General features: G+C 42.1%; 1 protein-coding gene across 9 annotated transcripts in view; it reads left to right on the forward strand.

Annotated features, from left to right (window-relative positions):
• Positions 1–26,319, forward strand: part of mapk10 (mitogen-activated protein kinase 10) — a 163,744-nt gene that overhangs the window by 68,505 nt on the left and 68,920 nt on the right. For all 9 annotated transcript variants that reach the window (XM_037546079.1, XM_037546086.1, XM_037546080.1 and 6 more), the window contains exon 3: positions 20,299–20,468. In XM_037546079.1, the coding sequence (XP_037401976.1) occupies positions 20,299–20,468 (170 nt within the window). The remainder of the gene's footprint in view (positions 1–20,298; positions 20,469–26,319) is intronic.

A 26,319-nucleotide genomic window follows, 5' to 3' on the forward strand; every position in this document is an offset into this window, starting at 1 on the left:
TAAATCAATGTGATCGGTTATTAATCTCAGCGTTACTGAGCTCTGCTAAAGCCTGAGTAGACTGATAAATCAATGTGATCAGTTATTAATCTCAGTGTTACTGAGCTCTGCTAAAGCCTGAGTAGACTGATAAATCAATGTGATCGGTTATTAATCTCAGCGTTACTGAGCTCTGCTAAAGCCTGAGTAGACTGATAAATCAATGTGATCGGTTATTAATCTCAGCGTTACTGAGCTCTGCTAAAGCCTGAGTAGACTGATAAATCAATGTGATCAGTTATTAATCTCAGCGTTACTGAGCTCTGCTAAAGCCTGAGTAGACTGATAAATCAATGTGATCGGTTATTAATCTCAGTGTTACTGAGCTCTGCTAAAGCCTGAGTAGACTGATAAATCAATGTGATCGGTTATTAATCTCAGCGTTACTGAGCTCTGCTAAAGCCTGAGTAGACTGATAAATCAATGTGATCGGTTATTAATCTCAGTGTTACTGAGCTCTGCTAAAGCCTGAGTAGACTGATAAATCAATGTGATCAGTTATTAATCTCAGCGTTACTAAGCTCTGCTAAAGCCTGAGTAGACTGATAAATCAATGTGATCAGTTATTAATCTCAGTGTTACTGAGCTCTGCTAAAGCCTGAGTAGACTGATAAATCAATGTGATCGGTTATTAATCTCAGCGTTACTGAGCTCTGCTAAAGCCTGAGTAGACTGATAAATCAATGTGATCAGTTATTAATCTCAGCGTTACTGAGCTCTGCTAAAGTCTGAGTAGACTGATAAACCAATGTGATCAGTTATTAATCTCAGTGTTACTGAGCTCTGCTAAAGCCTGAGTAGACTGATAAATCAATGTGATCAGTTATTAATCTCAGCGTTACTGAGCTCTGCTAAAGCCTGAGTAGACTGATAAATCAATGTGATCAGTTATTAATCTCAGTGTTACTGAGCTCTGCTAAAGTCTGAGTAGACTGATAAATCAATGTGATCGGTTATTAATCTCAACGTTACTAAGCTCTGCTAAAGCCTGAGTAGACTGATAAATCAATGTGATCGGTTATTAATCTCAGTGTTACTGAGCTCTGCTAAAGCCTGAGTAGACTGATAAATCAATGTGATCAGTTATTAATCTCAGCGTTACTAAGCTCTGCTAAAGCCTGAGTAGACTGATAAATCAATGTGATCAGTTATTAATCTCAGTGTTACTGAGCTCTGCTAAAGCCTGAGTAGACTGATAAATCAATGTGATCAGTTATTAATCTCAGCGTTACTGAGCTCTGCTAAAGTCTGAGTAGACTGATAAACCAATGTGATCAGTTATTAATCTCAGTGTTACTGAGCTCTGCTAAAGCCTGAGTAGACTGATAAATCAATGTGATCAGTTATTAATCTCAGTGTTACTGAGCTCTGCTAAAGTCTGAGTAGACTGATAAATCAATGTGATCAGTTATTAATCTCAGCGTTACTGAGCTCTGCTAAAGTCTGAGTAGACTGATAAACCAATGTGATCAGTTATTAATCTCAGTGTTACTGAGCTCTGCTAAAGCCTGAGTAGACTGATAAATCAATGTGATCAGTTATTAATCTCAGTGTTACTGAGCTCTGCTAAAGTCTGAGTAGACTGATAAATCAATGTGATCGGTTATTAATCTCAACGTTACTAAGCTCTGCTAAAGCCTGAGTAGACTGATAAATCAATGTGATCGGTTATTAATCTCAGTGTTACTGAGCTCTGCTGTGGGTTAAACTAGTTCAGGTTTGGGCTCAGGAAGAACTTGATAGGGCTGAGGTTCAATCTTGTCTTGTCATAGTCTTGGTTTTTGTTATGTACTCAACAACTGTGACCTTGAATGCATTTAGATCAGTGGCTAAAGAGGTAGTTTTGGTTTTTAGAGAAGTCAAAAAACTTTTGAGACAAAAGATAAAAAACATGTAAAAAGTTCCCGACTACACCCAGCTGAGTCCCCTCCCTCACCCCTCCCTTTCCAAGCGTGTACACTCACCAGCCACTTTATTAGGTACACCTGTGCAGTTGCTTGTTATCACAAATAGCTGATCAGCCAATCACACGGCTGCAACTCACTGCATTTAGGCGTGTAGAGGTGGTCAAGACGACCTGCTGAAGTGCAGACCGAGCATCAGAACGGGGGAGAAAGGGGATTTAAGGGGCTTTGAACGTGGCGTGGTTGTTGGTGCCAGACGGGCTGGTCTGAGTATTTCAGAAACTGCTGATCTGCTGGGATTTTCACACACAACCATCTCTAGGGTTTACAGAGAACGGTCAGAAAAAGAGGAAATATCCAGTGAGCGGTCAGTTGTGTGGACGAAAACGCCTTGTTGATGTGAGAGGTCAGAGGAGAATGGCCAGACTGGTTCCAGATGATAGAAAGACAACAGGAACTCAAATAACCAACCAGAATCTCTGAGGAACGTTTCCAACACCTTGTTGAAAGTCTGACAAGAAGAATTAAGGCATTTCTGAAGGCAAAAGGGGGTCCAACCTTTTACGAATAAAGTGGCCGGTGAGTGTATAATTAGCTAGACAGACTACAGTATTTAGGCTACAGCGCTGTGACGTCCAGCGCCGTCGAGCGCAGAGAACTCGGTCACTGTTACTGGTTCTGCTCTGTGTCTGCAGTTTGTGAGTGTTCTCATCATTTGTAAACTGAGTGCACAGACAGAACCAGCGCGCTCCTGCTGTTCCGCTGAGCTCGTGTTCTCAGGTGATATCAGACCTGTGGTGGAGAAGTTCTCCGGCGTCTTTGGTGCTCAACATGAACAGAGATTATAAATGTGGCGTCTAATGTTCCTCAGACAAACCCTGTGAATCTGGTGCCCAGGCTGTGCTGAGCAGCGCCGCTTTTAATCATCATCAGACATCGTTTAACCGCTGATTCTTTAAACCGTTATCATTAAACTGATTTGCTCTTACATTCTGACACATCGTTGGAGACGGATTTAAAGGTGCAGTGTGTGAGATTTTGGGGCCTCTATTAGCAGAAAAGAAATATTATAAACAAAGCCATATTTATTAGTGTTTAATCAGCTGTAATTATCAATCAATGTGTTTTCTTAGATCTTAGAATGAGCCCTAAACACATCAACATACGGAGCAGCTCCTCTTCAACAGAGCTGCCATGTGGAGTCCACATGGTTTCTACAGTAGGCTGGAGAGGACAAACCAAACACTGGCTCTAGGGGGCGCCTTTCACGCTTTTATACTTGAATTTGGTGGCTCCGTAGCTCCGGCTGGAAGACGTAGAAAGAAGAAGAATCAGTTGGTGCTGCTGAAGATTTTGTGTTGTGAGAAGTTTAAGAACCTAATCCTGACAAATGGATGATCTTATCTATCATTCTGCACGAGAAAAAGTAAGGGGGTTAATTTTCACTGTCAAGGAGGAAAAAACATTAAATCGGAACAGACGACGACAGGAAACCTGACGACCACCGAAGGTTCTACTACACTCACCGGCCACTTTATTAGGTACCCCTTGCTAGTAAAAGTTGGACCCCCTTTTGCCTTCAGAACTGCCTTAATTCTTCATGTCAGACTTTCAGCAAGGTGTTGGAAACGTTCCTCAGAGATGTTGGTTGGTTATTTGAGTTCCTGTTGCCTTTCTATCATCTGGAACCAGTCTGCCCATTCTCCTCTGACCTCTCACATCAACAAGGCATTTTCGTCCACACAACTGACCGCTCACTGGATATTTCCTCTTTTTCGGACCGCTCTCTGTAAACCCTAGAGATGGTTGAGCGTGAAAATCCCAGCAGATCAGCAGTTTCTGAAATACTCAGACCAGCCCATCTGGCACCAACAACCACGCCACGTTCAAAGCCCCTTAAATCCCCTTTCTTCCCCGTTCTGATGCTCGGTCTGCACTTCAGCAGGTCGTCTTGACCACCTCTACATGCCTTAATGCAGTGAGCTGCGGCCATGTGATTGGCTGATTAGCTGTTTGTGTTAACCAGTGTATAAACAAGTTGTTTAATGTCAGCTCAGTTTGGTTCTGCTGAAAGCAGATTTTACCATTAATAAAAGTGTATTTGCTTTATTTATTATGTCCTATAGTTTTTATGTTTATTAGCTGATTGTGACTTGATGCATCACTACTGAATAAGGAGATTCAGTTCTTGTCAGTGGCAATTAAGTAAATAAATTAGCCATATAATTCATAATTCATAGCAGTTACTAAAAAACCAGAGTAGATACTAAATAATTCATAATAGTTAGTAAATAATTCATGGTAGATACTGAATGATTCATAGTAGTGTGAAGGTTTTTGAAGAAATATGTCCTTAAATCACATTTTAATAAAAGTTTTGTAATAATCATTAAGCTGGAAATGATTAAAGACACTAAACTGAGACATACAGGCCTATAAGCATTTAACTGAGGCAGGCAGACAGGGACCGGAAAAGCAAGTCCGATATTTCCATATATGGGATAACGTGAACTCTATTCCAAACACAAAGCAGGGAAGTGTAATGAAAGGAGCCATTGTGGAAGGAAAAACACCTGGAAGGTCAGAAAGAGTGAGAAACACTGCCTTTACAGTAGAAGTTAGCTGGGAATAGGGAGGCTGGCTGATAAGGGCTGGTAAGAACCGGTCTTTGAGCCAAATTAATAAGAAAGTGTTACAAACCACGGACACAGGGAGGACAGGGAGGACAGGGAGGCCAGGGAGGACAGGGAGGACAGGGAGGACAGGGAGGACAGGGAGGACAGGGAGGCCTGACAAAACAAGGCATAGAACATTCATTAAAAACATCGTGAGCTGGGTGAGAAATACGGGTTCCTGAGAAAGCTAGAAAAAACAGTTCTACTGGTATCCAAGGTGATTTCAGGATGTATCAGAAATGGGCGGGGCGATGATCTCACCCGCGGGGGGGGCGATGAGGTCGCTCATCTTTGGGTATAAGATGTAATGTGTTTGTATTGTCTGCACATTTTTGGCTTTCGAGGGTCTTTTAGTCACATCAGCACTAATAAAGACGCCGTTTCTCGCCTTGGAGCCGAACCTGCGGCTGGGGTTTGGTTTTTCATCTGACTTTTTTGCCAGATCGACTCTTCGCTTTTCTTTAACTCAATTCTTTTTAATCCACTTCCCATTTTTACATAAGAGAACAGATTAAAACCAAAACTTTGATTTAATTTTATTTAATTAGTAACATTTTTCCACATCGTCAGAGGATGGTGAGCTCTTTGGTCCCGACAGTAGATACTGAATAATTCATAATAGATACTGAATAATTTATAGTAGATACTGAATAATCCATAGTAGATACTGAATAATTCATAGTAGATACTGAATAATTCATAGTAGATACTAAATAATTCATAGTAGATACTGAATAATTCATAGTAGATACTAAATAATCCATAGTAGATACTGAATAATCCATAGTAGATACTGAATAATTCATAGTAGATACTGAATAATCCATAGTAGATACTGAATAATTCATAGTAGACACTGAATGATTCATAGTAGATACTGAATAATCCATAGTAGATACTGAATAATTCATAGTAGACACTGAATGATTCATAGTAGATACTGAATAATTCATAGTAGATACTAAATAATTCATAGTAGATACTGAATAATTCATAGTAGACACTAAGTAATTCATAATAGATGCTGAATAATCCATAGTAGATACTGAATAATTCATAGTAGATACTAAATAATTCATAATAGATACTGAATAATTCATAATAGATACTGAATAATTCATAGTAGACACTGAATGATTCATAGTAGATACTGAATAATTCATAGTAGACACTGAATAATTCATAGTAGATACTGAATAATTCATAGTAGACACTGAATGATTCGTAGTAGATACTGAATAATTCATAGTAGACACTGAATGATTCGTAGTAGATACTGAATAATTCATAGTAGACACTAAGTAATTCATAATAGATGCTGAATAATCCATAGTAGATACTGAATAATTCATAGTAGATACTAAATAATTCATAATAGATACTGAATAATTCATAATAGATACTGAATAATTCATAGTAGACACTGAATGATTCATAGTAGATACTGAATAATTCATAGTAGACACTGAATAATTCATAGTAGATACTGAATAATTCGTAGTAGATACTAAATAATTCATAGTAGACACTGAATAATTCATAATAGATACTGAATAATTTATAGTAGATACTGAATAATCCATAGTAGATACTGAATAATTCATAGTAGATACTGAATAATTCATAGTAGATACTAAATAATTCATAGTAGATACTGAATAATTCATAGTAGATACTAAATAATCCATAGTAGATACTGAATAATCCATAGTAGATACTGAATAATTCATAGTAGATACTGAATAATCCATAGTAGATACTGAATAATTCATAGTAGACACTGAATGATTCATAGTAGATACTGAATAATCCATAGTAGATACTGAATAATTCATAGTAGACACTGAATGATTCATAGTAGATACTGAATAATTCATAGTAGATACTAAATAATTCATAGTAGATACTGAATAATTCATAGTAGACACTAAGTAATTCATAATAGATGCTGAATAATCCATAGTAGATACTGAATAATTCATAGTAGATACTAAATAATTCATAATAGATACTGAATAATTCATAATAGATACTGAATAATTCATAGTAGACACTGAATGATTCATAGTAGATACTGAATAATTCATAGTAGACACTGAATAATTCATAGTAGATACTGAATAATTCATAGTAGACACTGAATGATTCGTAGTAGATACTGAATAATTCATAGTAGACACTGAATGATTCGTAGTAGATACTGAATAATTCATAGTAGACACTAAGTAATTCATAATAGATGCTGAATAATCCATAGTAGATACTGAATAATTCATAGTAGATACTAAATAATTCATAATAGATACTGAATAATTCATAATAGATACTGAATAATTCATAGTAGACACTGAATGATTCATAGTAGATACTGAATAATTCATAGTAGACACTGAATAATTCATAGTAGATACTGAATAATTCGTAGTAGATACTGAATAATTCATAGTAGACACTAAATAATTCATAGTAGATACTGAATAATTCATAGTAGACACTAAGTAATTCATAATAGATGCTGAATAATCCATAGTAGATACTGAATAATTCATAGTAGACACTGAATAATTCATAGTAGATACTGAATGATTCGTAGTAGATACTGAATAATTCATAGTAGACACTAAATAATTCATAGTAGATACTGAATAATTCATAGTAGACACTGAATGATTCGTAGTAGATACTGAATAATTCATAGTAGACACTAAATAATTCATAGTAGATACTGAATAATTCATAGTAGACACTGAATGATTCGTAGTAGATACTGAATAATTCATAGTAGACACTAAATAATTCATAGTAGATACTGAATAATTCATAGTAGACACTGAATGATTCGTAGCAGATACTCAGTAATTCATAGTAGACACTGAATAATTCATAGTAGATACTGAATGATTCATAGTAGACACTGAATGATTCATAGTAGACTGAAAAATTCATAGTAGACACTAAATAATTCATAGTAGATACTGAATGATTCGTAGCAGATACTGAATAATTCATAGTAGACACTAAATAATTCATAGTAGACACTAAATAATCCATAGTAGACACTGAATGATTCGTAGCAGATACTCAGTAATTCATAGCAGTTGCTAAACAATTTAAATCACATACTAAGTAATCCCTAATAGTAACTGAATAATTCATTGTAGTTACTCAGTAATTCATAGTGGATAGTGAATGACCTTTTGACCCTTGTCTCTGCTGTCCTTCAAGGTTCTGATTTAACGGCTGCTGGTCACCGCGTCGTAATCGTGGGCCAATCGTCAGATGAGTTACTAACAAACCCGGCACATAAGCAGCATTAGCAGGTCAGCTAACCTTACCATGTGAACAGATGGCGGCAGTTTTAGAGATAATGTTTATAGCAACGTTTGGATCAGCATTAACCCAGAACCCTCTTCAGATGAGCTGATGAAAAGGCACCTCATAAATATTCATGTTCCAGATCATGTTTCAGTGCATCTTGTGTCATGTCAGGCAGATGAATAACTAGCGTTCAGCACCAGCACTTACAGGCATGTTAAACATCTGAAGACACAGAAATTAATGTACAAATATTACCTGCTCATTCCAGTCTGCCTGAGGTGGAGCTTCTGAAAGCTGGATGGCCTCTTTGCTCAGGTCTGCATCAAACCCCCCTAGTTTATCTATATTTCATGCGCATGTGTTATATTTAGCCTCTGGTTCTCAGGCCAATCGCTGCTTGCTATTCATGTCGGTTCTTTTCTAGCTTCTGCGGGGGGACGTAGGACCTACTCCACACCAGAGATCACGCTGAAATCAAGACTGAAGCCGTGTTCTTCTGTATGGTGGTCTACATTTCTCTCATGTGCTTCGTTGAGCTCTGCCTGTCTGTCAGAAGTTTGGGGACACCTTGGCTTCTTGAATTTTCTGGATGATACATTTTAATGAAGAAAACTCACTGAAAAGGTTTAGTGCTCATAGAGTAGCTCTGTTTAAATTAATCTGATATGTCTGATGATCAGGTTTATAAAAAAGGTCTGAGTGCTGACGTCACTGTGAGGCCGGAACACGTGTTGGTATTAGATTAGAGCACACTGGCACATATTTGCTACAATATTCCAGCTGCTCGAGTTTGGTCATTCAGTTGTACTGGAAGAGGTTCTGGTTGTACCGAGAGGACATTCGGTTGTACTGGAAGAGGTTCTGGTTGTACTGGGAAGAGTTTTGGTTGTACTGGGAGAGGTTTTGGTTGTAATGGGAGAGGTTTCGGTTGTACTGGGAAGAGTTTTGGTTGTACTGGGAGAGGTTTTGGTTGTAATGGGAGAGGTTTCGGTTGTACTGGGAAGAGTTTTGATTGTACTGGGAGAGGTTTTGGTTGTAATGGGAGAGGTTTTGGTTGTACTGGGAAGAGTTTTGATTGTAATGGGAGAGGTTTCGGTTGTAATGGGAAGTTTTGATTGTAATGGGGGAGGTTTCGGTTGTAATGGGAGAGGTTTCGGTTGTACTGGGAAGAGTTTTGATTGTAATGGGAGAGGTTTCGGTTGTACTGGGAAGAGTTTTGATTGTAATGGGAGAAGTTTTGGTTGTAATGGGAAGAGTTTTGATTGTAATGGGAGAGGTTTCGGTTGTAATGGGAGAGGTTTCGGTTGTACTGGGAAGAGTTTTGATTGTAATGGGAGAGGTTTCGGTTGTAATGGGAGAGGTTTCGGTTGTACTGGGAAGAGTTTTGATTGTAATGGGAGAGGTTTCGGTTGTACTGGGAAGAGTTTTGATTGCAATGGGAGAAGTTTCGGTTGTAATGGGAAGAGTTTTGATTGTAATGGGAGAGGTTTCGGTTGTAATGGGAAGAGTTTTGATTGTAATGGGAGAGGTTTCGGTTGTAATGGGAGAGGTTTCGGTTGTACTGGGAAGAGTTTTGATTGTAATGGGAGAGGTTTCAATTGTACTGGGAAGAGTTTTGATTGTAATGGGAGAGGTTTCGGTTGTACTGGGAAGAGTTTTGATTGTAATGGGAGAGGTTTCAATTGTACTGGGAAGAGTTTTGATTGTAATGGGAGAGGTTTCGGTTGTAATGGGAGAGGTTTCGGTTGTACTGGGAAGAGTTTTGATCGTAATGGGAGAGGTTTCGGTTGTAATGGGAAGAGTTTTGATTGTAATGGGAGAGGTTTCAATTGTACTGGGAAGAGTTTTGATTGTAATGGGAGAGGTTTCGGTTGTAATGGGAGAGGTTTCGGTTGTACTGGGAAGAGTTTTGATTGCAATGGGAGAAGTTTCGGTTGTAATGGGAAGAGTTTTGATTGTAATGGGAGAGGTTTCGGTTGTAATGGGAAGAGTTTTGATTGTAATGGGAGAGGTTTCGGTTGTAATGGGAGAGGTTTTGGTTGTACCGAGAGGACATTCGGTTGTACTGGAAGAGGTTCTGGTTGTACCGAGAGGACATTCGGTTGTACTGGAAGAGGTTCTGGTTGTACTGGGAAGAGTTTTGTTTGTACTGGGAGAGGTTTTGGTTGTAATGGGAGAGGTTTCGGTTGTACTGGGAAGAGTTTTGATTGTACTGGGAGAGGTTTTGGTTGTAATGGGAGAGGTTTTGGTTGTACTGGGAAGAGTTTTGATTGTAATGGGAGAGGTTTCGGTTGTAATGGGAAGTTTTGATTGTAATGGGGGAGGTTTCGGTTGTAATGGGAGAGGTTTCGGTTGTACTGGGAAGAGTTTTGATTGTAATGGGAGAGGTTTCGGTTGTACTGGGAAGAGTTTTGATTGTAATGGGAGAAGTTTTGGTTGTAATGGGAAGAGTTTTGATTGTAATGGGAGAGGTTTCGGTTGTAATGGGAGAGGTTTCGGTTGTACTGGGAAGAGTTTTGATTGTAATGGGAGAGGTTTCGGTTGTAATGGGAGAGGTTTCGGTTGTACTGGGAAGAGTTTTGATTGTAATGGGAGAGGTTTCGGTTGTACTGGGAAGAGTTTTGATTGTAATGGGAGAAGTTTCGGTTGTAATGGGAAGAGTTTTGATTGTAATGGGAGAGGTTTCGGTTGTAATGGGAAGAGTTTTGATTGTAATGGGAGAGGTTTCGGTTGTAATGGGAGAGGTTTCGGTTGTACTGGGAAGAGTTTTGATTGTAATGGGAGAGGTTTCAATTGTACTGGGAAGAGTTTTGATTGTAATGGGAGAGGTTTCGGTTGTAATGGGAGAGGTTTCGGTTGTACTGGGAAGAGTTTTGATTGTAATGGGAGAGGTTTCAATTGTACTGGGAAGAGTTTTGATTGTAATGGGAGAGGTTTCGGTTGTAATGGGAGAGGTTTCGGTTGTACTGAGAAGAGTTTTGATTGTAATGGGAGAGGTTTCGGTTGTAATGGGAAGAGTTTTGATTGTAATGGGAGAGGTTTCAATTGTACTGGGAAGAGTTTTGATTGTAATGGGAGAGGTTTCGGTTGTAATGGGAGAGGTTTCGGTTGTACTGGGAAGAGTTTTGATTGCAATGGGAGAAGTTTCGGTTGTAATGGGAAGAGTTTTGATTGTAATGGGAGAGGTTTCGGTTGTAATGGGAAGAGTTTTGATTGTAATGGGAGAGGTTTTGGTTGTAATGGGAGAGGTTTCGGTTGTACTGGGAAGAGTTTTGATTGTAATGGGAGAGGTTTCAATTGTACTGGGAAGAGTTTTGATTGTAATGGGAGAGGTTTCGGTTGTACTGGGAAGAGTTTTGATTGTAATGGGAGAGGTTTCAATTGTACTGGGAAGAGTTTTGATTGTAATGGGAGAGGTTTCGGTTGTAATGGGAGAGGTTTCGGTTGTACTGGGAAGAGTTTTGATTGTAATGGGAGAGGTTTCGGTTGTAATGGGAAGAGTTTTGATTGTAATGGGAGAGGTTTCAATTGTACTGGGAAGAGTTTTGATTGTAATGGGAGAGGTTTCGGTTGTAATGGGAGAGGTTTCGGTTGTACTGGGAAGAGTTTTGATTGTAATGGGGGAGGTTTCAATTGTACTGGGAAGAGTTTTGATTGTAATGGGAGAGGTTTCGGTTGTAATGGGAGAGGTTTCGGTTGTAATGGGAGAGGTTTCGGTTGTACTGGGAAGAGTTTTGATTGTAATGGGAGAGGTTTCGGTTGTACTGGGAATAGTTTTGATTGTAATGGGAGAGGTTTCAATTGTACTGGGAAGAGTTTTGATTGTAATGGGAGAGGTTTCGGTTGTAATGGGAGAGGTTTTGGTTGTACTGGGAAGAGTTTTGATTGTAATGGGAGAGGTTTCGGTTGTAATGGGAAGAGTTTTGATTGTAATGGGAGAGGTTTCGGTTGTAATGGGAGAGGTTTCGGTTGTACTGGGAAGAGTTTTGATTGTAATGGGAGAGGTTTCAATTGTACTGGGAAGAGTTTTGATTGTAATGGGAGAGGTTTCGGTTGTAATGGGAGAGGTTTCGGTTGTACTATGAAGAGTTTTGATTGTAATGGGAGAGGTTTCGGTTGTAATGGGAAGAGTTTTGATTGTAATGGGAGAGGTTTCAATTGTACTGGGAAGAGTTTTGATTGTAATGGGAGAGGTTTCGGTTGTAATGGGAGAGGTTTCGGTTGTACTGGGAAGAGTTTTGATTGTAATGGGAGAGGTTTCAATTGTACTGGGAAGAGTTTTGATTGTAATGGGAGAGGTTTCGGTTGTAATGGGAGAGGTTTCGGTTGTACTATGAAGAGTTTTGATTGTAATGGGAGAGGTTTCGGTTGTAATGGGAAGAGTTTTGATTGTAATGGGAGAGGTTTCAATTGTACTGGGAAGAGTTTTGATTGTAATGGGAGAGGTTTCGGTTGTAATGGGAGAGGTTTCGGTTGTACTGGGAAGAGTTTTGATTGTAATGGGAGAGGTTTCGGTTGTACTGGGAATAGTTTTGATTGTAATGGGAGAGGTTTCAATTGTACTGGGAAGAGTTTTGATTGTAATGGGAGAGGTTTCGGTTGTAATGGGAGAGGTTTTGGTTGTACTGGGAAGAGTTTTGATTGTAATGGGAGAGGTTTCGGTTGTAATGGGAAGAGTTTTGATTGTAATGGGAGAGGTTTCGGTTGTAATGGGAGAGGTTTCGGTTGTACTGGGAAGAGTTTTGATTGTAATGGGAGAGGTTTCGGTTGTAATGGGAGAGGTTTCGGTTGTACTGGGAAGAGTTTTGATTGTAATGGGAGAGGTTTCGGTTGTCATGGGAGAGGTTTCGGTTGTACTGGGAAGAGTTTTGATTGTAATGGGAGAGGTTTCAATTGTACTGGGAAGAGTTTTGATTGTAATGGGAGAGGTTTCGGTTGTACTGGGAAGAGTTTTGATTGTAATGGGAGAGGTTTCAATTGTACTGGGAAGAGTTTTGATTGTAATGGGAGAGGTTTCGGTTGTAATGGGAGAGGTTTCGGTTGTACTGGGAAGAGTTTTGATTGTAATGGGAGAGGTTTCGGTTGTAATGGGAAGAGTTTTGATTGTAATGGGAGAGGTTTCAATTGTACTGGGAAGAGTTTTGATTGTAATGGGAGAGGTTTCGGTTGTAATGGGAGAGGTTTCGGTTGTACTGGGAAGAGTTTTGATTGCAATGGGAGAAGTTTCGGTTGTAATGGGAAGAGTTTTGATTGTAATGGGAGAGGTTTCGGTTGTAATGGGAAGAGTTTTGATTGTAATGGGAGAGGTTTCGGTTGTAATGGGAGAGGTTTTGGTTGTACCGAGAGGACATTCGGTTGTACTGGAAGAGGTTCTGGTTGTACTGGGAAGAGTTTTGTTTGTACTGGGAGAGGTTTTGGTTGTAATGGGAGAGGTTTCGGTTGTACTGGGAAGAGTTTTGATTGTACTGGGAGAGGTTTTGGTTGTAATGGGAGAGGTTTTGGTTGTACTGGGAAGAGTTTTGATTGTAATGGGAGAGGTTTCGGTTGTAATGGGAAGTTTTGATTGTAATGGGGGAGGTTTCGGTTGTAATGGGAGAGGTTTCGGTTGTACTGGGAAGAGTTTTGATTGTAATGGGAGAGGTTTCGGTTGTACTGGGAAGAGTTTTGATTGTAATGGGAGAAGTTTTGGTTGTAATGGGAAGAGTTTTGATTGTAATGGGAGAGGTTTCGGTTGTAATGGGAGAGGTTTCGGTTGTACTGGGAAGAGTTTTGATTGTAATGGGAGAGGTTTCGGTTGTAATGGGAGAGGTTTCGGTTGTACTGGGAAGAGTTTTGATTGTAATGGGAGAGGTTTCGGTTGTACTGGGAAGAGTTTTGATTGCAATGGGAGAAGTTTCGGTTGTAATGGGAAGAGTTTTGATTGTAATGGGAGAGGTTTCGGTTGTAATGGGAAGAGTTTTGATTGTAATGGGAGAGGTTTCGGTTGTAATGGGAGAGGTTTCGGTTGTACTGGGAAGAGTTTTGATTGTAATGGGAGAGGTTTCAATTGTACTGGGAAGAGTTTTGATTGTAATGGGAGAGGTTTCGGTTGTACTGGGAAGAGTTTTGATTGTAATGGGAGAGGTTTCAATTGTACTGGGAAGAGTTTTGATTGTAATGGGAGAGGTTTCGGTTGTAATGGGAGAGGTTTCGGTTGTACTGAGAAGAGTTTTGATTGTAATGGGAGAGGTTTCGGTTGTAATGGGAAGAGTTTTGATTGTAATGGGAGAGGTTTCAATTGTACTGGGAAGAGTTTTGATTGTAATGGGAGAGGTTTCGGTTGTAATGGGAGAGGTTTCGGTTGTACTGGGAAGAGTTTTGATTGCAATGGGAGAAGTTTCGGTTGTAATGGGAAGAGTTTTGATTGTAATGGGAGAGGTTTCGGTTGTAATGGGAAGAGTTTTGATTGTAATGGGAGAGGTTTTGGTTGTAATGGGAGAGGTTTCGGTTGTACTGGGAAGAGTTTTGATTGTAATGGGAGAGGTTTCAATTGTACTGGGAAGAGTTTTGATTGTAATGGGAGAGGTTTCGGTTGTACTGGGAAGAGTTTTGATTGTAATGGGAGAGGTTTCAATTGTACTGGGAAGAGTTTTGATTGTAATGGGAGAGGTTTCGGTTGTAATGGGAGAGCTTTCGGTTGTACTGGGAAGAGTTTTGATTGTAATGGGAGAGGTTTCGGTTGTAATGGGAAGAGTTTTGATTGTAATGGGAGAGGTTTCAATTGTACTGGGAAGAGTTTTGATTGTAATGGGAGAGGTTTCGGTTGTAATGGGAGAGGTTTCGGTTGTACTGGGAAGAGTTTTGATTGTAATGGGGGAGGTTTCAATTGTACTGGGAAGAGTTTTGATTGTAATGGGAGAGGTTTCGGTTGTAATGGGAGAGGTTTCGGTTGTAATGGGAGAGGTTTCGGTTGTACTGGGAAGAGTTTTGATTGTAATGGGAGAGGTTTCGGTTGTACTGGGAATAGTTTTGATTGTAATGGGAGAGGTTTCAATTGTACTGGGAAGAGTTTTGATTGTAATGGGAGAGGTTTCGGTTGTAATGGGAGAGGTTTTGGTTGTACTGGGAAGAGTTTTGATTGTAATGGGAGAGGTTTCGGTTGTAATGGGAAGAGTTTTGATTGTAATGGGAGAGGTTTCGGTTGTAATGGGAGAGGTTTCGGTTGTACTATGAAGAGTTTTGATTGTAATGGGAGAGGTTTCGGTTGTAATGGGAAGAGTTTTGATTGTAATGGGAGAGGTTTCAATTGTACTGGGAAGAGTTTTGATTGTAATGGGAGAGGTTTCGGTTGTAATGGGAGAGGTTTCGGTTGTACTGGGAAGAGTTTTGATTGTAATGGGAGAGGTTTCAATTGTACTGGGAAGAGTTTTGATTGTAATGGGAGAGGTTTCGGTTGTAATGGGAGAGGTTTCGGTTGTACTATGAAGAGTTTTGATTGTAATGGGAGAGGTTTCGGTTGTAATGGGAAGAGTTTTGATTGTAATGGGAGAGGTTTCAATTGTACTGGGAAGAGTTTTGATTGTAATGGGAGAGGTTTCGGTTGTAATGGGAGAGGTTTCGGTTGTACTGGGAAGAGTTTTGATTGTAATGGGAGAGGTTTCGGTTGTACTGGGAATAGTTTTGATTGTAATGGGAGAGGTTTCAATTGTACTGGGAAGAGTTTTGATTGTAATGGGAGAGGTTTCGGTTGTAATGGGAGAGGTTTTGGTTGTACTGGGAAGAGTTTTGATTGTAATGGGAGAGGTTTCGGTTGTACTGGGAAGAGTTTTGATTGTAATGGGAGAGGTTTCGGTTGTAATGGGAGAGGTTTCGGTTGTACTGGGAAGAGTTTTGATTGTAATGGGAGAGGTTTCGGTTGTAATGGGAGAGGTTTCGGTTGTACTGGGAAGAGTTTTGATTGTAATGGGAGAGGTTTCGGTTGTAATGGGAAGAGTTTTGATTGCTGAATGTGTCTTGGAGAGATGGATATGTTAACGCTGCTGTGACATGTGACTCAAATGCATCTCAGTTTACCTCCTGCAGTGGTTTGAGCCTCCAGACAGTAATCCTGATACTCAAGATGCATGAAGTGACCAGGTGTAATCAGGGTCCAGACAGTTTTCTCAAAAGATCTGATCTGAGAAACACATCCGATTCACCTGCAGTCTGAATCATTTTTTAAATAATTATAGCAGCTGTTATCAGACAGAGCATTTTGATAAAACTCTCTTTCTCTCTGCTCTCTCACTCTTTCCCTCTCTGTCTCTCTGTTTCCCTCTCTGTCTCTCTGTTTCCTTCTCTTTCCCTCTCTCTGTCTCTCTGTTTCCTTCTCTTTCCCTCTCTCTTTCCCTCTCTGCCTCTGTTTCCCTATCTTATTCTCTTCCCCTCTCTCTTTCCCTCTCTCTTTCCCCCTCTCTGTCTCTCTGTTTCCCTCTCTTCTTCTCTTTCCCTCTCTCTTTCCCTCTCTGTCTCTCTGTTTCCCTCTCTTCTTCTCTTTCCCTCTCTCTTTCCCTCTCTGTCTCTGTTTCCCTCTCTTCTTCTCTTCCCTCTCTCTTTCCCTCTCTTTCTCTCTGTTTCCCTCTCTTCTTCTCTTCCCCTCTCTCTTTCCCTCTCTCTTTCCCTCTCTCTTTCCCTCTCTTCTTCTCTTCCCCTCTCTCTTTCCCTCTCTTTCTCTCTGTTTCCCTCTCTTCTTCTCTTCCCCTCTCTCTGTTTCCCTCTCTTCTTCTCTTCCCCTCTCTCTTTCCCTCTCTTTCCCTCTCTGTCTCTCTGTTTCCCTCTCTTCTTCTCTTTCCCTCTCTCTGTTTCCCTCTCTTCTTCTCTTCCCCTCTCTCTTTCCCTCTCTCTGTTTCCCTCTCTTCTTCTCTTCCCCTCTCTCTTTCCCTCTCTCTTTCCCCCTCTGTCTCTTTCCCTCTCTCTCTTGTTGACATTACATTTAGGCTGAACTGCAGTCTGAGTGCTGAGTAAATAGCCTGTGTGAGCCTGTTGCTGCTGATGGTGAGGTTGTTCCTCTTCCTGTGTAAATAGCTGCTCAGATTAAGTCCCATAAACATCAGTGCCAGCTTTATCTTCAAAATCGAGTGGATCTGTTCTTAAGATCAAAGCTACTGAGACGAACCGTGACTCATGGAAACACCTTAAAGGGGAACTGATCTTTCAAATTTCCTCTATAATTAACTGGTTAAGATGTAATCAGAGCCGTTCAGAGCGGTTCAAAGCCGTTCAGAGCCGTTCAGAACCGTTCAGAGCGGTTCAGAACCGTTCAGAGCGGTTCAGAGTGGTTCAGAGCCATTCTGAGCAGTTCAGAGCCGTTCAGAGCCGTTCAGAACCGTTCAGAGCGGTTCAGAGCGGTTCAGAGCCATTCTGAGCCGTTCAGAGTGGTTCAGAGCCGTTCAGAGCGGTTCAGAGCCGTTCAGAGCGGTTCAGAGCCGTTCAGAGCTGTTTGGTGTGAAACTCTGTTCTAGATAAACTTACTGAACCGTTCACAGTGGTGGTGATGGGAACCAGACACCCCCCTTTAAAAGCTCACAGAAAGTTCCTACATGAGATGGTTCTGAATTCACTGCCTGATGACTGAGATATACAGAAAACAAACACGGATATCAATACCAGATTTATGCAAAAGACCTAGAGCAGTATCTCTAAACTGGACTCCAGAGGGCGCCAATCTCAATATAGGCCTATAAAACCGACTGAAAAGCAGAGAAAACAGTCAGTTCTGACTTGTAAGTCCAAAAAGTCTCCCTTTGGTTACGTTTCTGTTCTCTATTTCCTTTCCATTCTTAAAAACTATGGTTCTCCAGGGGTTCTTTGGTAAATAAAGTGGTTCTATACGGAACCATGAACACTCAAAATACCTCCATGTTCTGCCAAGTGATCTTGCAGGCGCCTCTCAGTTCTACCAATATAAAAAATGAAATTACGGACATTCCAGTCTATAAATAACATGCGTAGAATATTATTTGGTATTGATATAGCTGTTTGTTTTTTAGGTGTTTGTTTTTTAGGTGTTTGTTTTTGTGGTGTTGCATGTAACTTTGATATTTGGGAATCTGTATCGTGACTGTCCTTGAAGGCTGAGGCCCAAATGTGTACAGAGAGGTTTTTTTGTCCACAGCCATGTTTTCACAAAAGCTTTTATTTAATGAAAATTTTCCATTTTTTTCAATTTTTTTGGTAAAAAGGACCAACTTATGCACAGACCTCCAAAATACAATTGTGAAATATCTTTAAGTATCATAATGTTATATTTTTACCGTATTGTCCACTCTTATCTCAACCAGGGTTGATCTGAATGTACTGTTGTTTGTGTTTCTGCTGTGTTTACTAACGTCTCATCACTCCGAGTCCTCACATATATACCTGTTCATCTCCTGCAGAGCTGGGCAATATGACAGTATATAATTATCGTGATAAATTACATCGCAGTATGTCTCAGTGTGCTTTTCTGAGGATATTATAAATATTATCATTGCTTTAAAACACTTAAAGTACACAATATCTCCAAAAGTCTTCACTCCCCCATCCAGATCACTGAATTCAGGTGTTCCAGTCACTTCCATGGCCACAGGTGTATAAAGCCGAGCCCCTCGGCCTGCAGACTGCTTCTACAGACATTAGTGAAAGAATGGGTCGCTCTCAGGAGCTCAGTGAATACCAGCGTGGTACCGTGATCGGACGCCACCTGTGCAGCAAGTCCAGTCGTGAAATTTCCTCACTACTAAATATTCCACAGTCCACTGTCAGTGGGATTATAACAAAGTGGAAGTGATTGGGAACGACAGCAACTCAGCCACGAAGTGGTCGGCCACGTAAAATGACAGAGCGGTCAGCGGATGCTGAGGGGCATAGTGCGCAGAGGTCACCGACTTTCTGCAGAGTCAATCACTACAGACCTCCAAACTTCATGTGGCCTTCAGATCAGCTCAAGAACAGCGTAGAGAGCTTCATGGAATGGGTTTCCATGGCCGAGCAGCTGCATCCAAGCCTTACATCACCAAGCGCAATGCAAAGCGTGGAATGCAGTGGAGTAAAGCGCCACCACTGGACTCTAGAGCAGTGGAGACGTGTTCTCTGGAGTGACCAATCACGCTTCTCCATCTGGAAATCCAATGGACGAGTCTGGGTTTGGCGGTTGCCAGGAGACGGTACTTGTCTGACTGCATTGTGCCGAGTGTAAAGTTTGGTGGAGGGGGGATCATGGTGTGGGGGTGTTTTTCAGGAGTTGGGCTCGGCCCCTTAGTTCCAGTGAAAGGAACTCTTAAAGCTTCAGCACCAAGAGATTTTGGACAATTTCCTGCTCCCAACTTTGTGCAGGCCAGTCAAGTTCTTCCACACCAAACTGGTTCATCCACGTCTTTATGGACCTGCTTTGTGCACTGGTGCTCAGTCATGTTGGAACAGGAAGGGGCCGTCCCCAAACTGTTCCCACAGAGTCCTGACCTCAACCCCATAGAACACCTTTGGGATGAATTAGAGTGGAGACTGTGAGCCAGGCCTTCTCGTCCAACATCAGTGTCTCACCTCACAAATGTGCTTCTGGAAGAACGGTCAGAAATTCCCATAAACACTCCTAACCCTTGTGGAAAGCCTTCCCAGAAGAGTTGAAGCTGTTATAGCTGCAAAGGGTGGGCCGACATCATATTAAACCCTATGGAATAAGAATGGGCTGTCACTCAAGTTCGTGTGTGTGTGAAGCCAGATGACCGAATACTTTTGGCAAAATAGTGAGTGTATTTGATCAGACAGTCTGATTAGTCCTGTTTAACTGGATTCAGTGCAGCACAGTGTGTAAAACACTGAATACAAATAATTAATTAATAGTTTTAATGAATAAAATTCAGTAATGAAAATAATTCTATATGGAATCATGGGTTCTTTAGAGTGACTGAGAATGTGCTGTAGATGGTTACCATGCCAAGCTTGTTTTTGGTTATACAGAACCATTTTCTTTGCTAAGGAACCCTTGAAGAACAATTTTCTAGTGTATTTTTAAAATTGTGGCCTTCCTTTGATTAGATATCAGAAAAAATGAATACTGCGACTTATTTTGTGTTGTATGAAAATTCCTGAGGTGTGGTGAAGTGACGTTCTGCCGTATCGCCCAGCTCTGCCTCACATATGTGCATCCTAGTCTTCCTCAAGGCTGAAGAACGTTCTGTTTCGTATTTCTTTGTTATCAATCCTGACACTTTTGAGATTTTGTGCTAAACGTTCTCCTAATCAACGCACCGGCCGCTTAATCACGAGGCCTAACGAGTCGGTTTGTGATGAACTGCTTTGTGATGTTGAAATTCTCTCATAACGCTCAGTGAAGCTCATCAGACGTTCCTCTTGTGTTCTCCCAGGGGTTTGGTAAACAAGTTGATGTGTCTTACATCGCCAAGCATTACAACATGAGCAAGAGCAAAGTGGACAACCAGTTCTACAGCGTGGAAGTAGGAGATTCCACCTTCACGGTTCTCAAACGGTACCAGAACCTCAAGCCCATCGGTTCTGGGGCTCAGGGAATAGTGTGGTGAGTACACTTGTAGCTGCAACACACCTCAACACTGGAAAACTCAGAGACCAATGGTCATTTAGAACCATGGGCTCTGTTGTGAGTCATATTATGCTTAAATGGTTCTTTGACTGGTGAAATGGTTCTTCAGATTGATGGAGAATGTGTTGTATGTGGTTCCATATAGCACCACAATAAGGTTGTTCTATTATTAGAGTCTGGAAAAGTTCTATATAGAAACAAATACAACACATTCTCCATCAGTCTGAAGAACCATTCCACAATGCAAAGAACCATTAGAGCATGAAATTGTTCTAAACAGAACCCATGGTTTTAATTAGAACCATTGCCTTTATTAAAGAACCCTGAAAGAACCATTTTTAAGTATGTATTTGCACAGAAGTATCAGTAAGTAAATATGATATGAGCTTTTTCAGCGTTTAATGCTGCGAAAGCTTTCAGGGCTGTTTATCTGATGGGGCAGTTTTGGGGTCGACCGGCTCTTCCAGGTGGTTGTTAGGAGCCACATTTTGAGCTTTATAAACCATTTAAAAGTAAGAAAAACAGAAAAACTGGGCGGATTACAGGAACGTACGTCGCAGTTCACACCCAGACGCATCATCGGGTACTCGGCCTGTGTTCTCCACTCAGTCCCTCAGCAGCTGTTCTCCGGCTCCGAGTGCTGCACAGCTCTGCGTCTGTCACACTAGAAGCTCTCAGACTCTCACCCACCGAGTCAGGAGAAACCCGCGGACTGAGTCTTTGAAGACGTCCATCCTGTCCAGATCTGAGCCGTGTCCCCCCTCCCCCCCCCCCCCCTCTCTCTCTCCCTCTCTCTCTCTGTCTCTCTCTCTCTGTCTCTCTCTCTCTCCCTCTCTCTCCCTCTCTCTCTCTGTCTCTCTCTCTCTCTCTCTATCTCTCTCTCCCTCTCTCTCTCTGTCTCTCTCTGTCTCTCTCTCTCTGTCTCTCTCTCTCTCCCTCTCTCTCTCTGTCTCTCTCTGTCTCTCCCTCTCTAGCTCTCTCTCTCTCTCCCTCTCTCTCTCTCCCTCTCTCTCCCTCTCTCTCTCTGTCTCTCTCTATCTCTCTCTCTGTCTCCCTGATCTACCCACCTTCCCCCTATGTCTCCTCCACCACTTACACCATCACAGCAGCTGTTTAATGCACTAACAGTAAACAGAGGGAGAGAGAGAATGAGAAAGTGAAAGAGAGAAAGAAAACGAGAAGGAGATAGGATTAGAGAGAGAAAAAGAGGGAGTGAGAGGAATGAGTGAAAGAGAAAGAGTAAAAGAGAGAAAGAGAAAAATAAACAGATTGAAAAGGAACAGAATGAAAAAGGAAGAGTGGTAGAGAGACAGTATAAAAGAACAAGAGAGAGTTAGAGAGAGAGAGAGAGAGAGAGAGAGGGAGAGGAATGAGTGAAAGACAAAGAGTAAAAAAGAGAAAGAAAAATAGAGAGAGAGTGAAAAAGGAAGAGTGGTAGAGAGAGAGAGTATAAAAGAACGAGAGAGAGAGAGAGAGGGAGAGACAGAGAGAGAGAGAGAGAGTTAGAGAGAGAGAGAGAGAGAGGGAGAGAGAGAGAGAGAGGGAGAGAGAGGGAGAGACAGAGAGAGAGAGAGAGTTAGAGAGAGAGAGAGAGAGAGGGAGAGAGAGAGAGAGAGAGAGAGAGAGAGAGGGAGAGAGGGAGAGAGAGGGAGAGAGGGAGAGAGAGGGGAAGGGTTTCAGTGACAGGTGGAACTGCTGGTACAGAAACGTTCTTGGGGCTGTAAACATCTGGAACCCTGCAGAACCGCCTCAGAGCTCTCACCATTCATCACACAGACACACGTATTGATTAGGGCTGTGAAGTGACTGAAATAATGAGTTGCGATCAGTTAACGTGATTAATCACAGTTGATCACCTGCTCATATTTGATCTACAGGGAGATTTGTGGATTAAAGTTTTGATCACCTTCAGAGATTCTGTAGCACTATTTTAATTGTGTGAACGCAGAACCCGAACAAGAACATCACGATTTCCACTGAGTGAGCGCAGTGTCAGCGTCCAACCACCGACCAGTGAGCGCATATATAGTCAAGTATATGAGTGTTCATATACAATGAGTGTATATATTTCATATATATCATATATACAATCAGTGTATACACACACATACTATATATATATATACACCCACATGTAGTATATGCAGTTGATCAGCATACACATATATTATCCATGAGTGTATATATCATATATTCATGTATACAGTGAGCAGTGTATGTGTATATATTATGTATATGTTAGATTGCTGCTGGTTGATTTCTCCAGAGCTCCAAACCCCTAAACCTGCTAGATCTGCTTGTTTGTTTTCAGCCTGTGTTCAGCAGGACACGCATCTCCAACACAAAGTACTGCGCAGCTCTTCTCTGCACATTATGTAAGGCCTTACGCAAGAATACGACTTCCTCATCTCTAACACGAGGCTGCTGTCACACGCCTGATGGGTGAGTGACAGTCGCTACAGCAGCGCTGAGGGTCCTGCTCTTCATCTGTAGAGCAGCAGCAGGTTTCTGTAGGACGGACAGTTCAGCAAGCGAAAGGAACGAGGGAACGAAGAGAAGGAATATGGGAAGAACTGCAAAAAAGGATTATAGGGAGAATTGATAAAAGGAACATTAGGAGAATTGAAAAAGGTACATGTAGAGAATTGAATATGGAATATGGGGAGAATTGAGAAAGTATATATAGAGAATTTAATATGGAATATGGGGAGAATTGAAAAAGACATGTAGAGAATTGAATATGGAATATGGGGAGAACTGAAAAAGACATATATAGAGGATTGAATAAAGGTGACCAGATATCAGGGGAGGTGGGGGACATTGACTCAGAATGGGCCATGTTCCGCTCCTCCATTGTTGAAGCAGCTGTCTGTAGCTGTGGCCGTAAGGTAGTTGGTGCCTGTCGGGGCGGTAATCCTCGAACCCGGTGGTGGACACCCCAGGTGAGAGATGCCGTCAAGCTGAAGAAGGAGTCCTACCGGGCATGGTTGGCCTGTGGGACACCAGAGGCAGCTGGCAGGTATCGACAGGCCAAGCGATCTGCGGCTTCAGTCATCGCCAAGGCAAAAACCCGGGTGTGGGAGGAGTTTGGTGAGGCCTTGGAAAGTGACTTTAAGTCGGCTCCGAAAAGATTCTGGCAAACCGTCAGGCGACTCAGAAGGGGAAAGCAGTGTGCCACTAGCACTGTATATAGTGGAGATTGTGTGCTGCTGACTTCGACTGAAGACGTCATTGGGCGGTGGAAGGAATACTTTGAGGACCTTCTCAATCCCACCGACACGTTCTCCAGTGAGGAGTCAGAGTTCCTCAAGGCTCTGGATGCTGTGGAGCTGTCTTGGCTGACACGCCTTTTCAACATTGCGTGGACATCGGGGGTGGTGCCACTGGATTGGCAGACTGGGGTGGTGGTGCCTCTTTTTAAAAAGGGGACCGGAGGGTGTGTTCCAACTACAGGGGAATCACACTCCTCAGCCTCCCTGGTAAGGTCTATGCAGGGGTACTGGTGAAGAGAGTCCGGCTTATAGTCGAACCTCGGATCCAGGAGGAACAGTGCGGGTTCCGCCCTGGTCGTGGAACACTGGACCAACTCTTCACCCTCTCCAGGACTCTGGAGGGCTCATGGGAGTTTGCCCAACCAGTCCACATGTGCTTTGTGGATCTGGAGAAGGCATTCGACTGTGTTCCCCGGGGTATTCTGTGGGAGTTGCTTCGGGAGTACAGGGTACATGGCTCTTTGCTACGAGCCATTCAGGCCCTGTAGAAACAAAGCAGGAGTTTGGTTCGCATGGCCGGCAGTAAGTCAGACTTTTTCCCAGTGAGAGTTGGACTCCGTCAGGGCTGCCCTTTGTCACAGATTCTATTCATAATTTTTATGGATAGAATTTCTAGGCGCAGTCAGGGGATGGAGGGTGTCCGGTTTGGTGACCTCAGGGTCACATTGCTGCTGTTTGCAGATGATGTGGTCCTATTGGGGACATCAGGCCGTGAACTTCAGCTTTCACTGGATCGGTTTGCAGCCGAGTGTGAAGCGGCCGGGATGAGAATCAGTACCTCTAAATCCGAGGCCATGGTTCTCAGGTGGAAAAGGGTGGAGAGCCCTCTCTGGGTCGGGGATGAGCTCTTGCCTCAAGTGGAGGAGTTCAAGTATCTCGGGGTCTTGTTCACGAGTGATGGTACAAGGGAGCGGGAGATTGACAGGCGGATTGGTGCTGGGTCAGCAGTGATGCGGGCTCTTTACCGGTCTGTTGTGGTAAAGAAAGAGCTGAGCCATAAGGCAAGGCTCTCGATTTACCGGTCGATCTATGTTCCCACCCTCACCTATGGTCATGAGCTTTGGGTAATGACCGAAAGAATAAGATCGCGAATACAAGCGGCCGAAATGAGTTTCCTCCGCAGGGTGTCTGGACTCTCCCTTAGAGATAGGGTGAGAAGTTTGGTCATCCGGGAGGGACTCGGAGTAGAGCCGCTGCTTCTCCATGTCGAGAGGAGCCAGCTGAGGTGGTTCGGGCATCTGGTTAGGATGCCTCCTGGACGCCTCCCTCGTGAGGTGTCACAAGCAAGTCCACCCGGGAGGAGACCCCGGGGAAGACCCAGGACAGGCTGGCGTGACCATATTGGCCAGCTGGCCTGGGAGAGCCTCGGAATCCCCCCTGGAGAGCTAGTGGAAGTGGCTGGGCCTCATTGCTTAAGATGCTGCCCCCGCGACCCGAACCCTGGAGAAGCGGAAGACGATGGATGGATGGATGGATGAATAAAGGTGTATATGGAGGTGTGAAAATGGAATATGGCATGTGTTTCTGGAGTATTTTACCACTGACTACTCTGTCCACTCTGTTAGGCAACCTATTCTGTTTAAACACCTTGAAGTACAGTACGTACAGTTAGAGGCTACGGCTCGTCTGCTGGATGGAATTCAGAGCAGGGACTGCAGGGAACAAAAGGAGGATTGATAAATCAATATGAGGAGCTCTGAGAAGAGCTTAAGAAGGGGAATTATGAAGGGATAAAGGGGACCTGAGAAATGGACATTATAAGGATGAAAAGAGGAATATGGAGATGACTGAAGAAGGGATGTGTGCAGGAATGAGAGGGATCCGGGGAGCTGGAGAAGGGGTCTGTGGACCTGTGTGAGCTCTTGTGTTGTGATCATCTCAGTGTCAGATTCATTTGATGAGGTCGTGTTTAATTTCACTGGAGTAGCCGTACACACAACTACCGCCCACTCAGCTCTCCGGTCACCAGCACACACAGCTACAGCATCGGGATCCGCACTGAGTGTCCAGTTTATTAGGTACACCTGACAGTCATTGGCCGCTTTATCAGGTATATGCACCACTGTAGCCCACCTGTCACCATGCAGTTTACCAGCCCACCTCCACCAGAGTTGTTATAGTTCTATAGTTAGTTATTTTTATTTAGTTTTGCATTTTGGTTCTTGATTCCAGTTTAGTTTCAGTTGGTATTAAGGAAGCATTAATAATTTTAATTTAGTTTTATTGAGTTTGTTTTAGTTGTCAGTATAATGATGAACGCTGATAGCAGGTATTTGATAAGTGTTGGATAAGATGAGTACAGCAGTCGACTGAGCTCATCTCAGCTCAGCTTCACTCGAACACACAAACACACGTCTAAACTCACATTCGCACTGAGAAAAACTAAAACTCAAGCTTAAAACCATTTTTTTCTCAGTAATTCCATTTCACTTCAGCCAGTTTTGCAGTGGACGTTATAGATTCTGATTTAGTTTTTATTTTTCTGACTTTTTGAAAAGTGCCATTTTTATTTTTATTGCCATTAAGGGCATTTTTTCACTGCTAATTTTCAGTTT

Source organism: Pygocentrus nattereri, chromosome 16 (genome assembly GCF_015220715.1).
Source record: "Pygocentrus nattereri isolate fPygNat1 chromosome 16, fPygNat1.pri, whole genome shotgun sequence".
NCBI classification, from domain to species: domain Eukaryota; kingdom Metazoa; phylum Chordata; class Actinopteri; order Characiformes; family Serrasalmidae; genus Pygocentrus; species Pygocentrus nattereri.